General features: G+C 33.8%; 1 protein-coding gene across 2 annotated transcripts in view; it reads right to left on the reverse strand.

Annotated features, from left to right (window-relative positions):
* The window catches only part of MS3_00002434 (uncharacterized protein), a gene marked incomplete at its 3' end in the record, with an annotated part of 45,572 nt that overhangs the window by 11,589 nt on the left and 14,546 nt on the right, over positions 1-19,437 (reverse strand). For both annotated transcript variants that reach the window (XM_051210020.1, XM_035732434.2), the window contains exon 2: positions 4,831-4,980. Coding sequence is in view for 1 of the 2 variants with exons in the window: in XM_035732434.2 (XP_035587450.1) it covers positions 4,831-4,980 (150 nt within the window). The remainder of the gene's footprint in view (positions 1-4,830; positions 4,981-19,437) is intronic.

A 19,437-nucleotide genomic window follows, 5' to 3' on the forward strand; every position in this document is an offset into this window, starting at 1 on the left:
CATTATACAATCGATTGTTTGCATTCAGCAAACTAAAATATAGTTAGTTCAATTTTGTACAGCAATATATATATATATAACAAAGCGATTTCGATTCAAGCACAAGACAGTTACATTCTGTATTGGATATTGTTGTTCATAGAAGTAAATACAAAGAGAGCCACAACAAAATTGCTTCTAATAAATTAAAAAAAAAAGAAAACTAAGCAGGTATTTGATAGATACATCACAAATATTTTTATTGTTCACATACAAAATAGTTTATCTCATGTTAGACTTCTCTCCCCTCCCCTCTCTCTCTATCTCTATGTGAACCTAATCAATTAACATACATTATATATAGTTTCAATGTATAAAAATAAATCTTTACGCGCACACACACACACACACACCGACACACAAAGAAAGTCATCGAAAAAAAAAGAAAGGATTATATTGTATCCTTCAATCATGATAATAATGATGTTGACCTCTATGTGTATAACATTCATCTGGTATATCATTGATAAAATGTACATTGGAATATATACTGTTGAACATTGGTATATTTGTATAGATTATAAAAAAGAAATTAGAACAATGAATAAAAGTGTTAATATTCTAAATTAAAAGATAATTTATAAGTAAATAATGAAAAGTAAATTAATTTCAGTATGAAGTTTTGGAGATTATTCGACATCATGAATTGATTGATGTTAGACCATCGTTCTAGTATGAGACTCTTCAGCAATGTATATGCATGATCCCGCTTACGGGATTCGAATCCAGCAGTTTCATACTAGGATGAAACGGCTGTCTAGTGCTTTCAGGTTATTCATTGTGATCTAGTTTTAGTTGACACATGATTTCAAATATTAAATTTTTTATTCACAAATTTTATATAAGCTCAGTTCAGATGACCTTAAAATAATCATAAGATTATACTGTGGTGTATGCTACTTATATTGACATAAGTAGTATATGATATTAGTCGTGAACAGAAGGTCTGGCAACAGAGAGACAAGAGTATCGAACAGTAAAGAATGGAAACAGGATGCAATTTGTATGAAACTACAAGGACAATAAAGTCTGAGGCATTTTAAGACAATTGGTGGACAGTTTGCAAATTAAGCATTTACTTTATGATTGTTAGATTATATTAACAAGTCCTGTAATTTCGAGTCAAATACATTCGATTGTTCCCACTGGTGTTCTTGTTCACTACAAGTCATTAATAATAATTTACCCGTATGTTCAAGTAAACCAGAATACAATTCAGTGTTTATTTCTATGACAAGCAACATGAGTAGTAGATGATTAAAATACAAAATAAATAAAAAAATGGTTGGCATATCTAAAGTACTGTTAGATTCATTAAAATTTTAATCTATACTACTGTGGTGCAATACTACTGATGTCGATAGATATAAGTAGTATGTCACATGAATCGAAAGTGAAATGTTTAGTGTTAAAAAGGTTAAGAAGATCAAAGAGAACAAAGAATGATGAATATAGAAATGAAGGAATAATTAGATAGTGGTTAGAGGTAGTCGACAGGAAACCCTGGACCCGGGTTTCGTGCTACTTGGTACTCATCAGCAAGGTGTACCTGTAATCTTGAGGGAATTGGTGCTCCCTGGCGGATTCGATCTTGTGTCACTACCTCCAACCACCATCTAATCTCAATATAAAGTGCCCACAGTGTCGAGTCACCTAGACTAGTGGCCGCATTGCAACATGATCAATAGCATTCGGTCTGTACTAATAAGGACTGGACAAGCATGACATTGATCGCCACCCAGTGATCAATCAATTGTGATGAAGGAATAATCAAATTTAAAGACAATTAATGTTTCTTAGATTTTCTTATAAGATTCTTGAAAATTTTATTGTTTAAATACATTTCATTGTCCATACTGATAATCTCATTCAATACACAACAATATTACTTCCCAATACAGTTATACTATTCGCTTTTTGCTGAAATATAATAGGGAATAGTAATAAGTTTATTTGATTGTTCATTGGCTTTGTTAAACATGTGTACAGGTTATTATTGTTTATTATAATTTCACTATAGACACATGATCATTATTATGATGATCATGATGGTGATGATGATAATGATCATTCCTATTTCATCTTTATTGTTTTTTTTAATTTATCTTAGACAACATTCTTTTTTCCCCTTTCTCCCTTTTCCTCTTTCTTTCTTTCTTTCTCTCTTTTCCTTTTAAATATTATGGTTGATACACGTGAATCTATGAACTTTCCTCTATTCAGAGAATAATAATTCCATGTGATAAACTTTTTTTTTTGTTGTTTGTAATGAAAAATTAAGGTTTCAACAATAATAAATTGTAGAAAAAAAGTCTACTGTTTAGTTGATGATAGTAAATTTTGAACAAACTATTGTAATATCAGAATGGGTGTTTTGTGGATATCATGATAATTTCAATAGTTGAAATCATGAGTTAATTGAATTTAGATCACTATGGAAAGTTTGGAAGTATTGGATGGCCGTTCCAACCTAGTATAGAACTTTTCAGCAGTGTGCATCCACGATACTGTTTGCGGGACTCGAACCCGGGACATATCGGTCTCGTGCACGAACGCTCAACTATTAGACCACTGAGCCGGCCGAAATCCAACGGACAGTGTTAATTTCTAACTTCAACTAATCCACGAAATTGAGCGATACAGTGGTCTAGAGGTTAAGAATTCGCGTGCGAGGCTGATGGGTCCTAGTTCCGGATCTCACAAGGCTGGGTCATGGATGTACACTACTGAGGAGTCCGACAATAGGACGAAATTGCCGTTCAGTGCTTTCAGGTTTTCCATGATCTCAGCTGTTGAAAACTATTGTATAGTTTATTATTTTAGTTAAAATTTATTGAAAAACAGAAATTTATTATTAAGATGAAATATGCTTAAAATTGAACAAATAGGTTTCCATCAAAAATATAATGGATTAGTTGAAGTTATAAATTAACACAATTAGATTTTAATATAATGGTCTAGATGCTAAGCGTTCACTCGTGAGACCGAAGGTCTTGGGTTCAACTCCCGTATGTGAATCATGGATGTATATTGCTGAGAAGTGTCATACTAGAACGAAACGGCCATCTAGTACTTCTAGGTTTTCAGTGATGGTCTAACATTAATCCATTCGTGATCTGAATAACTTTCATAACCCTTTACTGATCAGAAAAATTTGATGTTGAGAATTTCATTCAAACTCATTAAATATTTCGATTAGATAAGAGGATGTAGTTTTTACATTTTGTGAAATTGATAAAGAATAATTAAGTGATCAATGATTATCTTGATTCTTTCATCAATAAAATAGAAAAGAGTCTACTTTAGATTTTATTTACATGATTATATGATATCACAAATCCTATTAGATCATTTATTCTGTCATTGGATCAATTAGCATAGATCATTTAGTTCCTTATTCATTGTAATTTTAGGTTATATTTTTGTTAATTAATAAGTTCTAGTAACCATGATTACAGGTGTTTATTAACAGTTGTCTATGTAGAATACTTCGGATCCGTTGGCCGGACACTATTAGCAACAACCAACTGTGGGAAAAAATAAACCAGATCCCAGTGGAGGAAGAAATTACGAAGAAGCGCTGGAAGTGGATAGAACACACATTGAGGAAAGCACCCAACTGCGTCACAAGACAAGCCGTCACATCATATTTTGTATGGTTTATTTACAATAAGGATTAACTGTCAGTTTTGCATAGATTGCACTAAATTGTCTTAAATAATAATAGTTCAATAACTTATTGTATAAACACATATATTTATAGTATTATACAATGAAGCATCTATATAATTACTCTTAGCAAATGAACATATCATTAGCATTCCAATTGATTAACTCATTACTCATCATATCAGGCATTGAATCCGGAACCTTCACAACCTACAGTATTTACAGAGTGTTTAGATCATGATTAAAGAAAAAGTTATACCGTATAATTGACCAATGATTTTGAATGACAAACTCGTTATTATTCTAATTGAGTTTTCTTGATTTGTACTACTATGATGTATACTACTGATATCGATAGATACCAGTAGTATGTTATATCAATCAAAAGTGAAAATTAGCTTGATATTGATAATTAAATTTGAATTCTTTTAAATAAATTTATCTTATACTATAAATATAAATGAGTATACTCATTTTATACTATTGAATAAAATAAGTATTTTGATGGTATTCATTTTAGATAGAAAGATTTTATTAATTAGCTATTTAGATATTTCTATTCTATAAGTGAACTCCGCCTGTAGCTCTTCTAAAGTTACTGCCGATCCTAAGCCTGGGTAAAGGAGGAGGATTGGGCATGGAGTTAGCGACCCCATCCCGTAGAAAACTAACTCGCTAAAAAAACGCTAACCAGAAAAAAATTCAATAAGTGATCTAGACTATGATGAAATGAGTACTTTAAAAAAATATGGTGAGACTATCATTTATGGACGACCTTTCAGTGACGCTAGACTGACCTTGAGAATGTCCACCTAATAAATAGGACGAAATGAGGGTTATAAACTAGTGTGAGAAATTCGAATTATGATTTACAGTTGATGATTAAGGTTAGAAATTAGATTTAGAGTTTTCATCACGAACTGACATCAGCTATGATGCCAAAACTCTATTTAAACAAATAGATGAGTGAATTTTGCGCCAAAATCCAAGACCTATTATCTTATACCTAATCGGTTCATTCATAAATTATAGTCTCATCGAAAGTATTTCTAAAATTGAGAAAACAACCTAAACACACAAACATACATACATACAACTATACATTATTAAATAACAACTTACTGAGTTGGTTTTCTACTTGCTGTGATTAATCGAGGTAATGGTTGTCCATAATCACGTGATAAATATGTTTCACTTCCTGCAGCAACATAGAAATGATGATCTTTCACCATTTCAGGTGATTTAACTAATTCACCGCCAAGTGTATATAATCTGATTATTATTATTATTAAGAATATTATTATTATTATTATTATTAGTGAAATCAATTTATTGATTTAAACAACAACAAAACGAGTAATAAAAAGGAAGATCAAATTGATTACATTTCAGATAATAAATGTATAGTAATCAATTGAGAGATGGTGTTACTATCCTACAAAACCTTATTTATTTGAATACCATATTTCTGATTATAGTAAAGGATCTTTTTTTTTAGAAGAAATGGGGGGAGGGAAATCGAATTAAAATTCCTGTTGTATAGGCATTTAATTTGTAAATATTCGAGAAATATGTATAAATTGTTTATAAACAGTAATCGTCTATTATTCATACACTGATTACTTACTTACTTAATTACGCCTGTTACTTCTCATGGAGGAGCATAGGCCACCCACTAGCACTCATCATCCAACCCTGTTCTGGGTAATCCTTTCTACCTCTTTCCAATTGTTATTCATCCTTTTCATATCTGTTTCAATTTTCCGACGTAATGTTTCTTTTGGGCTTCCTCTTTTGCGCTTCCCTTCAGAATTCCGAGTTAGGGCTTGCCTCGTGGTGCAATTTGGTGGTTTCCGTAATGTATGTCCTATCCACTTCTAACGTCTCTTCTTGATTTCCTCTTCAGTTGGAAGCTGGTTTATTCTCTACCATAGTAGGCTGTCACTGATGGTATCCGGCCAATGGAAGTTAAGTATTTTGCATGGACAACTATTTATAAATACTTGTACGTTCTTGATGATGGTTGTAGTAGTTCTCCATGTTTCGACTCCGTACAGTAGGACTGTGTTGACGTTCGTATTGACGATTGTGACTTTGATATTGATTGAAAGTTGTTTTGAGTTCCATATGTTCTTCAATTGTAGGAATGCGGCCCTTGCTTTACCAACCCTATTATCCTATCTATTGTTCATATTCATGCGTAGTGTGTTTACGATCGATCTCAGTTCCATGATATCTTTTTTATTTGCCAAATATATATGCAATCTATGAATTCTATAGTAATCACGTCTTGTTTCTCCAAATGACAGATAAGAAACAGGAAAATATACGAACTGCCATCGTGACATTTCATGAGTTTTTGAGTAATTTGATTCAAGATAGATTGTAAACATTTCATGTAAGTGCATAAGTATACGCTGTTACCCGATTCAGTTAATGAAGTAGAACAAATTTAAAATAGGAGAATGAATGGCGATAAATGAAAATTAGAAAAAAAGAGAACGATAACTTAAACGTTTGAATAAGTAGTTCCAGATTTGAATGTTCAACTTATGTTTTATATGTATGTCGTGTATAGAATTAAAATCAGAAAACACCAAACGGCATTACGAGGCAAGTGCCAACTTGGAATCCTGAAGGGAAACGGAAAAGAGGAAGTCTAAAGAACACATTATGTCGGGAAATAGAAGGAGATATGAAAAGGATGAATAACAATTGGAAAGAGGCGGAAAGGATTGTCCACAACAGGGTTGAATAGAGAGTGCTGGTTGCTGGCCTATGCTCCTCCATGAGGAATAACAGGCATAATTGAGTAATTAATGGAATTAAAATAAATAAACTAGAGTTTTAGTGATCAGTTTTTAGTGGTAAGGATGTAGTAAGCAGCAGAGATCATCATATACATAAACTAGTTTAATTAGATCTTTTAGAGTGAAACATTTAGACTTTTGATAATAGTGTAATTCATGATGTTCATTGAACCCATTTTAGGAGTAACCATCTATTAATATTAAGGCTCGAATCCAGTAGTTTAGTTTCATATGTCAGAAATTGTGGTATTTTCAAGATTTTGATAATAAATAAAATGGAACTATGAATTATACATTTAAAGAAAGTTGATTGGTATCTAGTACTTAGATCCATGTTAATACTCACATCAGAACTCGTACCCAATATTTTTCGTTTCAAACACCATAAACCTCATCCAACAAGCTATGATATCCAGATAGTCATTAGTTAAAATGACAAGAACTAAATTTATTACTTAATTTATATAGATTTTAAACCTTTTCATAAATATCTTTTAGAATATATCCATCCTAATCTAATTACTTCGATATTATTATTACTTTACAAATTCTTAAAGTAAATTAAATACTCCATTAGTTCGAATCCCGTGAGGTGGGGTCATGGATGCGCACTGCTGAGGAGTTCTACAATAGGACGAAACGGCCATCTAGTGCTTTCAGGTTTTCCATGAAACTCTAGATTCAACTATTGAGAATTTATCCCCTTGACAAATGCTAAAAACTTCGATATTGACATAAGTTAACTATAAAATCAATAAACAATCGATAATGTTAAGGGGGTATAGTATTACACATTATGATGATCAATTTATCATTCAGTTATATGTATATGTTAAGATAATATACATAAATCAAATATGAACTGTTTCGAAATCAATAGTAGTATATTCATTCTTTCAAAGAATAAGAAGAAGTAAATTTTCTCATTCTAAATGTATTTTAACGAATTGATTATGTATGTTTATTGCATAGATACAAGTTTTTGTAATAAGTTCAATAAGTATTCATTATGAGATACAATGGTGTTTAATCAATTAATAAGATACAAGGGTAAAAGGGGGGTTGAGGCTAATTATGTAATGAAAAAAATAAGATATAATACGAAAATTAATATTGCCCTGGTACGGCCGAGGGTAGAGAGAGTCCACTCTCCCTCTCGAAATGCTCTCACATGGCCACGTGTATACCAACCACTGACAGGGAAGTCCTACTCACTGCCTTCTCGTGGTGGGGGTATTGTTTACCGAATTGAGAGGACGAAAAGTGAATATCTGGCACTCTAACAGGGTTGGTGGACATGGAGAGTCCGCCTAGGGGAGTTGAAAAACCTTGATTTTAAAGCAGTAGTGTCCATAGGCTCCAGGAACCTGGAGGAACAAATAGCGTATGGACCAATCGTTGGTCACGGGCTACCATGGGACCGCATCATCTGACGTAGCCCCATTGTCTTGTGGATCAAACTTTTAGGTCGAGGACTCCGGGTGTAGTCCCCTAAGAAAATCATCCGCTTCGGACTGGACACTTGGGCAAATCAAGTGACTTGTGTGGCACATATGTATTCGTTGCCCCTTTTGTACTAATATTTATGTGTTCAAATAAATAAATGAATAGAACATTCAATGAGATTAATATTATTGAATAGTCACAATATGATTATATATGAAGAAGGAATTTATTGAAGTGTTACACAGTTTTTTGCTGACAAAGTTTTTCCAGTCATAGAACATACAGTTCTATTGATGATTGAATTATTGATGCTAACAGATAAGAAATTCCATTCAGAACTGAAACAACAAATCAGTACTCTCTGGTTTCTTGACTAAATATCAATCTGTGATGTAAACTATCCTAAAAAATTGAACAACCTTCATTGCATAATGCGACGAATGGTGAGAAAGTATAACTTTTTGAGGATACCCTATAAAGGATTATTATTTAAACTTATATTATACAAATAGTCTGGTCGGCTTGTATATAAACCAGGTATGTTTGAAATAAATGATTCATGTAGTTGGTATTGGTATTCTGGGCTCAATCGGTGAGGCTAAGCAGGAAAAAAACCAATAAGAAAGCTAGGCTGCTTATACCGGTCAATACGTCATTGGTTTGGCACAGTGCTGAGATTGTATAAGTCGTTTCCTGATTGTCAAGTGAATCACGTGATAAATTAACCGGCTACAAGTCACAGCACTCATCATTTTGACTTTTTATCGCCTATGATCACGTTATGTTCACACTATAGCTCCCTAATTGTGTTGCTATGTGATCAGACATTTCAAACGTAGTACTGCAAGGGTTTTGGGTCATGAATGAATTAGGTATAAAAGAGAACTGATCAGTTTTATATCTTCATCTTCTAACTGTCTATTGAACAAGAAAGAGCTCGAGAACCAATTAAAGATAAGGTCTTGGTTGTTGTTCGTTTTTCGATGTGTCAGTTGGTAAGTAGATCACCGGTCCTACTGGTAGTATAGGGAAACTGTTCGATAATCAAACTATGCAGGGAGGTCTAAGTTATTGCTTGGGGATAGTGGAGAGGAAAGTACGGTTGTCCAAGTTTCCCTCTATTTGGCACTCGTCAGTAAGGTTTACCTATAATCTTGAAGGAAATGATGCTCCTTGGTGAATTCTATCTTTTGTCATAGTTAGAGACATTATCACTGAGCTACTGCGGACGCGACTAACCTCCTGTAGTAAACAGACCAAACAAATAGTTTCCTGTTATTACAGCTCAACCACATGAGACTCAGTACAACCCAGTTAAGAAAGTCTGTTATTTCCCTGCATCCTACTTCACAAAATTTTCATCTTAAACTATGGATTAAAAAGAAGAAATTTGATTAAAATAAATTCCTTCTCATTATGTCTTTGGACTAATTCAATTTTAATAATAAAGATGATAATAGAAGAAATAAAAAAGATGGTTGACCATTGAAAACTGGCCATATAGGTTCAAACAGGGATATCCCTAATGATTAAAGCATTCGGTTTACAGTCAACATTTATCATTGGTTTAAAGTTTTAATGCCCATACTTCAATTAGTGAAGATTGAATAGTATGCTTAGTTCATATATCTAAAGTATAACACAAAATCGAATGAATGAATGAATCTTCGATTGGTACATTAGTTGTGTTATATATCAGATACTAAAATCAAATTAATTTATGTTTATTGCTATGGTTACTAATTAAATTTAAGAGTCAATGTATTACAGCATGATAATCATGTATTTAATACTAGTGCTTTAAAAATGTCTTATCAGGCCAGTGAAATGCCACTGAGCCCTAGCCAAATAATCCGCCAGTTGGGTCACTGAATATCGAATAGATCATCAATCCTCGTCAAAGTCAAGGACAATCAATGTGCATCAGTTAATCATATGCCATGGACTGGCACATGCGATGGTGGTCTCACTATCTTCTCTGTACTCATTCTTACTAATATATTTCCGTAGTAACGTCCTTTGTGTTATACGGTCTTCAAAGTAGTCATAGTACTTTGATACATCAAAGGGGTAATCCATGTTAGATGCTGACTGTGAAGCGTGACTTCGAAATTAGCTGGTTCATCACACCATTCCCATCTAACTCGAGTAGGCCTCCAATCATTTGACAATTTATTTATGCGCCACACAAATCTCATTTGATATGTGTGAGAGCTGTGATACTGTCCGGGTGCCCAAACCGAAGCAGGTGGTTTTATTAGGCGGCCACACTCGGAGTCTTCGACCTAAAGGTCTGACCCACAAGGCAGTGGAGCATCGTAAGGAGATGCAGTCCCATGGTAGCCCGTGACCAACGATTGGTCCATACGCTATTTGTTCCTCCAGGTTCCTGGAGCCTATGGACACTACTGCTTTAGAATCAGGGTTTTCCAACTCCCCTAGGCGGACTCTCCATGTCCACCAACCCGGTTAGAGTGCCAGATATTCACTTTTCGTCCTCTCAATTCGGTAAACAATACCCCCACCACGAGAAGGCAGTGAGTAGGACTTCCCTGTCAGTGGTTGGTATGCACGTGGCCATGTGAGAGCATTTCGAGAAGGAGAGCGGACTCTCTCCACTCTCGGCCGTACTAGGGCATTTGGGGGCAGTCATTCGACAAAGATCATCTACTTTAGTAATCTAGAGTCTCATTTATACAAATTCAAACTTATAATTTGATATGGTTATTAAGAATTTGTGCTAAATTAAATTTCTATATTTGTCAACACTTACTTGACACTATGTACCTACATATAATAGAGGAGATTTTGATTACTTATCATTGTATTTTATGCCTGGAGATTTACAGATATTTATCAATTTTACCTGATCCTCATAGTTTATATTAGTTATGTTGTAACATAGGTTATGAAGTATAGGTTGATACTGCTAGTACGTGTATGCAACTAGAATGGAATGCATATATATACATGCAATTCATCCTGTTATATGTCATTAGGTTGCAATGTGGTCGTTAATTTAAATGATTTCACATTGAATCTCCCTTTGATTTAATGTCGGTTAGTTAGAGACAATCTATAGGAAGCTTAACAACTAGATTTTCTCCCAGTCTAAACTTGATATAATGAGATAAAAAGATGATGTTATTAAGGTGAATTTTTTTTTTTGTACCAAGTCATTTGTTTTTCCTTTTAAGGCAGTGTGACGTGAAGAGGTCAATCATTTTTGTATTGATTATGTGTAAACTATATTCGATATGATGTGTTAACTATTGATCAGTGTAACATATTATATCCCCTGTATCGATTCATATGATATAGATTTAGTGAGTGTGTTTTACAGTAAATCTATGTATGTTCCTCTAACTATGATATTATTTGTAAAAATTAGTACGATAATAACTGTATTTTAGTCTAATGTAGATATGATTTTCGGATGAATTTTTGGGGGACGAGTAAATCTTCATTGCCCTAATCTTTCATGTTCCTACTAACTGTCGTTAGGATTGCGCTGGTTTCTGTTTCAAAGTATACGCAATGATACAGAGGAATTGCAGAGGCTCCCAATTGTCAATCATAAGCAGTAAGACTGCTTACTCGACAGAGTCGATGCATACGTAACCGCGACGACACCGCCAGATATAGAAGAAGTGACACTCTACATTAATAAACATGTTCGGGTTCTTCTCAAATGGTCTGGTGACAATGTTTCTAATCGCAGTGTAATGAACGAGAGTACAGGTGGGGACAACCAATATATTTCTAATGTAAAATTACACAATATTTTGGTAAAATGTGAGAATTATGCACTGAATACTTCGTTTGCAAATTTCCATGACTTTCTCTTTACATTATATATGATTCTTTCAAGTCACAATTCCGTTTCTGTTTTCTTCAAGTCGACCATCATAGTCTTTTGCTGTCAGGGTTTTCACACCAAATTGGTGTTACATACTGTTAATGTCTGTTAAAATAAGTAGCATACACCGCAACAGCAATGACTATAATGACATTAAAACATTGGGATTTCGATGGTTTATTCAAGACCTCGAATAAGTCTTGGTTCTGGCTGAAGAGACTACATTATTGAACTAGCCATCATTAGACTTTACGTTAATAAATAGACGTCAACAGTTTTTCACCTATGATACATGTTAGAAGTAATCAAGGTAGTAAATAAGATTTTAAAAAGACTATATTAGAGCATATCTTTATTCCGCTAAGATCTTAACCAATGCGTAGTAGGTTCTACATTTGCCTGAACTACGAGATAAAGCGGAGTCAGGTAGTTCATTTAGCCAATAAACAATAAGTCTAAACTATCAGTAAATGAATATATTATAACTAGAACCATGAATGCTCTTAGCCTAAATATTGAAGCTGAAATGCATTCAGAAGTCAATAGGCATTAAAACATAGAAGAATATAACAAATGTAAAACAAGGCGACTAGGGAAAATAGACCCAATGCTTGTGAAATAATCAAAATCCTCAATTCTATACAAACTTAACGTTCATAATGTTTTGTCAGACGACAACAAAAGCTCCACAATCATACCATTTAACTCAGGGAACTTAATAACACCAAAGCAGAACAATATAAGTAAGCGAACATTATTGCTTTCAATCAGATCCTCATCAAAATTTACCCCAATATACAATACAATTTATACGCAGATACGAAAATGTTAAACTAATCAAGGCAGTTAATGAGCCTGTGATAAACACTTGAATTCATGTTTCACTAAAGTAAAAAGTAGGTGAACAAGCTGGAAAATTGATAGTGAAATAACATTCAGTGAAAGTGATCAGATTACGTAATGAGAAGTGTTCAAATAATTGGACAGTGAAACGTATATTCGAGAAGTGGGTTGTGAAGAAGAATAAACGAACGAAGAGAATGGTGAAAAGTAATAAATAAATCATTGATTGATTAGGGGCTAGTTTGGTCAATCAACAGACAAGTGTGTCACAAATTTCTTATGAACACAAACATTTGGATTGTTAACTCAAATTCCTATAGTTTGTGTCATGTGTAAGAGATAAGTAAGAAGTGGCCAAAGAGGACTAGTAGGAATAGAACAAATCACTCTAAATGACCTAAATCTATCTACCACATGAACGATATGAATCAAGTGTGATAGGATAGAGTTGTGTATTGTTTTGACGATACTCTTCCCTAACCACAAATCGAGGTGTTCATTAACTCGTTGGCTCAGTTATTAGGTTGTACATGTAATATGGCTTTCTCCGTAGGAGCAGTTCATGCATGACACCAAATCACGTAACTTATCCTTCAGTTAACGAATCAACATAGGTAGGTCGGTTGGAGGACGATAGACAGAGGTTAGCTTCACTTAATGTTCCCTTCAGGCGATATCTCCGTTGAATTGTAGCTTCAGGAAGAGAGGTTTCTTAATGACCATCCATGTCACTATTTTCCTGTTCATTCTACAAGAATGGTTCTTCAGAGAAATTTGTGGATAATCGATTTGAATCAATATACTATGGATGAGTTTTAGTTCGTTGTTTGTAGTGTCGTCTTAGCATATCTTCCTAACTCTATTTGCCATACATCAAAGTAGGTTTCTCTAATAATGAATGAGTTCAGGACTGAAGGAATGTGTATGTTTGTTTGATGAAGAACTTTCTCCATACACACACTTCTACTGATAGAACCACTTTCTTGTTTAACAAGACTTGTGTGAAATGTGATTGGTAATTGTATATTGTTGAATTACTTTCAGAGTTCCTCTTTTTCACTGTTCTGATTAATAGTAGTGAAAGTATTATCAATATAATGGCCATAAATGTGTATTTATCCATTTTAAGGTTTATTTATGTAATCTGTTTCATTAAGATGTTGAAAATCTATATGTTGTTATAATTCACAATATGGGAAATTTTTTTATAGAAAAAACCAACACCAAAATAGTAAAAGTTCGATGGACAAAAGTAAATTAGTGACTAACATTATCAACATTCAAGGGATAATTTGTTTGCCTTTAAAATGTTAAAATAAACAATAAAACAACATTATAATGATAAGGAAGAAGCGCTAGAAGTGAATAGGACACACATTGAGGAAAGCACCTGACTGTGTCACAAGATATACCCTCACTTGAAATCCCCAAGGCCAAAGGATAAGAGGAGATAGACATGAGAAGAATGAACAACAATTCGACAGAATTAGAAAAGAAGGTCTAGGACAGAGTGGATTGGAGAATGCTGGTCGGTGACCTATGCTCCATTGTGGGTAACAGGAGTAAGTAAGTAAGTAATAATGATAAAAATAATGTAACTCGTACTATTATTAATCATAATCATAATAATACTAGTCCAATAAGAAATGCAAATTAGCTTTTGAGTTTTCACGGGTTAATTTGCAACAACAACAACAACAACAACAAAAGTATAAAAGAATGAATAGGTCAACTAAATGAGACCTTAATACTTAATTCATAAACCTTATAGATAGCCAACACACCCAATGTAATTAAACATACATATACACATACACACAACAAAACAACCAAGCATCATAGATCATTCAATAGACAATTATGCATACGGTATCTTTTTGAGTTGCTTAGCAAATACATTAATTCTAAATTAATTATATTTACTCATGATTATTATAGTGATATGTATAGCATTAAAAAAAAGATCGATACTGTTCTTTTCCATTACAGATCAAGAGGTCAATGCCCCTGGCAACCTGTATACCGATACAAATAATCAAGATACAATAATTTCAATAGTAGTAAGTAATGGACAATTATTTAAATAAGATTAGTTAAAATTGAAATTCGAATTAATTAACATCATTATTTTTTATTATTTAGTTAAATGGTTCATAAGTATTACACAAAGTGTCTTTTTATTCAATGACCACCACTTAAACAACTAACTTACTTACTTACGCCCGTCGTTGATGGACACTTAAAAACTGAATATATTGAATCGATAATGAACTTTATTCATGAGAAAATATTCAATTCCTTGATTTAGTTCTTATAGTGCAAAGAGAGAGAGAGAGAGAAAAGCGTGATGAATGAAGCAATGGCTAGTTGCTTTGTTTCAGTTTAGCATTTTTTAGTAATATGAAATTAAAAACATCTAGGGAATGGAATTTAAGCCTTTAAACCTCAGTTATGATACAATAATATCGGAAAGGGTTTTGTGGATATTAGAGTAATTTTAATAGTTGAGATCATGAGTCAATTGAAGTGAGACCACTATGGAGAACCTGAAAGTACTAGACGGCCGTTTCGTTCTATTATAGGACTCTTCAGCAGTGCGCATCCATGATGACGACCCCCCTCGCGAGATTTGAACACAGGACCTATCAGTCTCTCGCTCGAACGCTTAACCACTAGACCATTGAGCCGGTCGGCATTCAACGGACAATGTTAATGTTCACCATTATCATCAGTCAGTTACGATCTCACAACAGATCTGGTTAAACTTCACTGATCACTGTTTTTTCACTAGAACTCCATGAAAGACCTCTTGAAACTAGTCACAATTCAATAGTTTGTATTTCAAATATACTTCTAATAGATAGTGGTTAGAGGTAGTCGACAGGAAACCTTGGACCCAGGTTTCGTGCTACTTAGCACTCGTCACCAAGGTGTACCTGTAATCTTGAGGGAACTGGTTCTCCCTGGCAGATTCGATCCCATGTCACCCAACTTCCAAAAATATAGTTATAACTCATCATTCTAAGGATTACTTTTCATAGTTTTAGTCATTTATGAATTCGTTAACTATAAAGATGAATAATAATAATAATAATAATATTGCTGATATTTTCTAATATTAATAGAATTGAATTAGATAACTTCTAATACTGATTCTCAAAAAAAGGGATGAATATTTCATTTACAATTATTGCAGTTCATTTATTTATAAAATAAGAAAAGAAAAAAAGAAATTTAAGGTGAATAATAGTAATATCACTGATTATATTCATTTAATTCATTATATAAATAAGTAAATAAATTATTAAGCTGACAGAATTGACCTACATAGATACAATGAAGAAGAAAAAGAAGAAAAAGAGAGAAAAGAAAATGAAACAAGTTGGTAACCTTTCTAGCAACAACAACAAACAAACAACCAAAACAGAATATAACGCTTTGTAGGCTCGTATAGAAAGTGTTTGAAATTTAATGATTCAATGAAGAATATTTCTTTTATATCAAATGAGTTATTATTAGTCTATTATAGAATATATTTAAAAAGAAAGAAGTCATTTGAACTGAATTAAAATCATGAACTGATTTCAATTAGACACCTATTGGAGAAAAAACACCTGGATGTAATGGACGATTGTTTCGTCTGAGTAATAGACTCATCAGCAGTGTCTGTTGACGACACTACATGGGGATCAAATCCCGTATCTTTGATCTGGTGTATGAATGCTTAACCTTTAGACTATTGAATTAGTATCCGACGGTGTTAATGTCTAAGTTCAATCAATCCACGATATTGTGCGATTATCTTCCATTGTCTTTAACCGACATAGTTGAATACCACTAGTCATGGCTTCGCACTAGAACTTCAAGAATCACCTCTCAAAGCCAATCACTAGTGAGCATATGATCATTTTCAGTTTAAGGTTGTGGAAATTGTTGGAATTCACTGAAATCATGAACACTGCTGGATTCTGGTTCGGTAGTGTGAAGGCTAAACCTTCTCACACCAGTTCGAAGATAGTGGATTGCATCCCCATGTGTAGTGTCGTCGATGGGCACAGCTAAGGAGTCCAATACTTGGATAAAATAACCGTTCAGCGCATCCAGGTTTTCAGTAGTGGTTTAACTCAGATGGGTACATGAATTCAATGAAATCCAGCAATTTCCTCAAACTCATACATTATCTAAACTTGCAATCTATGGTAAATCACCAAACATCGAAAATTCCATTTTCCATCAATTCATAGTCAGCAGGATGAGAAACGTTTATGACCTTTCATTCTGACGTCAATTAGATCGGACGATGTTGCCGATGGGATCACCACTTTATTGGCCTTGGGTCTGATTCCAGTTACATCATATGATTGATTGTTATTGATAATATACATATCATCAATCCTCGTATAATATTATTGGTTTAACTCGCGATAGTGAATAACGGAATTAAATTAGTCAAATACGACAATGCATTTTTGAATACGTATACTTCATACAATCATTGATCTAGGCAGATCATATTAATCCTTATTGTTTGTTTAATTAATGTATTATTAAACTGTTTATCATTATTTATTTTATTTGAACACATAAATGCTGATATAAAGGGGTACTGAATACATATGTGCTATACAAGTGACTTGATAGATGTGTGTGGATTATGAAACTATCCGGATGCCCAAAGCGAAGCTAGGGTTACCTTAGAAGGCCACCCTCGCCCCAGGCCTTCAACCTAAGGATCTAATTCACAAGCGTCAGGAGATGCAGTCCCATGGTAGCTGGTGACCAACAATTGGTTCATATGCTATTTATTCCTTCAGGATCCTGGAGCCCATGCACACCATAGGTTTGGAGTCAGGGTTTTCCAACTCTCCTAGGTGGTTCGTCCGTATCTACCAACCGGGTTAAAGCTCCGAACATTCACTTTTCGTCATCTCAATATTGTAAACTACACTCTAGCCGTGAGAAGGTAGTGAGTAGGACTTCCCTGTCAGTGGTTGTGTGCACGTGGCCATATGAAAGCATTTCGAGAGGGAGAGTTGACTCTCCTCACCGTTGACCGTACCAGCGCATTTGAAGGTTAAAAAGAATTATGACTGATGTGGTAAATTTTAAATTAAGGTTATTGATAATCGGATAAAGAATTGTATACGCCTACTTTGTTGTTGTTTGTAAATTCATGAGTAGCTTAACAGTGTCTAATCAGTAGGTTATTGTAAAGAAGAAACTTTAATTCACTCAGAAAATCATGAGTATTTTATTTGTTGTAAATTTATACGTAGCTTGGATAATACATACTCAAGCTGATGTCATTAGATTATTATGTTACAAAATTTGAGAAACGTCGATATTAATCCCTTCATAGTACTCAACAGTTATGATAATACACTTGCTTCTAACCGTTTATATTGTTCAATGTACCTTTGGAATTTTGTAAAAATTAGAATCTTCAGCTCCCTCGAAGTTATATAATTTTAAGCGATTTTCATTTCAGACTCAAGTGTTTGATGGAACAGATTATAAATTTTGTTATATAAAAACTATTTAGACTAAAAAAACATCTGGAAGAACTAGACGGCCGTTTCGTCTTAGTATGAGACTCCTGAACAGTGGGCATCCACGATCCTGCCTCCCCCTGCGAGATCCGAACCCAGGACATTGGAGTTTCGCTCGCGAGCGCTTAACCATTAGATCACTAAGCCGGCATCCAACTGTGTTAATGTCTAACTTCAACTAATCCACGTAATTGAGCGACACATCCACCAGTGTCTTCAGTGAGTTATTATCTCACAACAGATTTGGTTGAACTCCACTGGATACGGCTTCTCACTAGAACTCTAGGAAATGCCGCTTGAAGTCAGTCCAGTGCTTCCAGTTTTTCCGTCGTTGTCTAGCTTCAATTGATTCATGATTCCAACTATTGAAACTACTAAAATCTCTACAAAATCCCTTGTGATACAAAAAATCATCAGTCGGAAAGAACAAGAAACTCCATATATTTCATATTATTGTCAAGATAAAAGGTTGGTTTCAGATTTGAGTATCATCACAACCGTCTTTGCTTTTCAATGAAGCACTTAATTTGCTTAAAAAAAACTGTTTCCCTTGTTTCAATTCCTCTATCATAATTCCAAGCATTTGATAAGATTTCTTAGTGTTTTCCGAAACTTCTATACAATTGAGTATGCGCTTATCAATGAGGTATGATTTTTTGTGATGTAACTGTATACAAATGACAAGTTGCACATGGAAACGAAAGATGCCCGTTCTCTAGTAAGTTCTAGCTTCAATGTCATAAACAGATCATTCATTTAAATAGGAATAATATTAACAAATGAGAAGATCAAAACTTGTAAACATGAAACCAATTATAAAATTGTTTGTCAATATTGTTGTTTGTTTTGAATTAAACATTTTCAACAAAAAAATAAATTCCCCTCCCCCTCCAATCTTTATATCTCCATGACGCCCTTACTTTATCTTTTGTACATTGTCTCAATTCTTCCTTTATCCCCCCTCTCTTTTTACTAAACTAATGATGATGATTATGAGTAGTATATGTATGAATTGTGTGAATTAAAATAATGATCAACCTAGCAACAACAACAACAACAACAACAACGACAGCAACAACAACAATTTAGATTTTTATTTAAAATTATTAATTTCGAGGGAGAGAGAGAGGGGGAAAAAGCAAAACTCGATAAAGTAGAGAAAAACAAGCAAACAAACAAACAAACGAGCAAGCAAGCAAGCGAGCAAGCAACTCTATGACCT

This window comes from Schistosoma haematobium, chromosome 1 (assembly GCF_000699445.3).
Source record: "Schistosoma haematobium chromosome 1, whole genome shotgun sequence".
Classification (NCBI taxonomy): domain Eukaryota; kingdom Metazoa; phylum Platyhelminthes; class Trematoda; order Strigeidida; family Schistosomatidae; genus Schistosoma; species Schistosoma haematobium.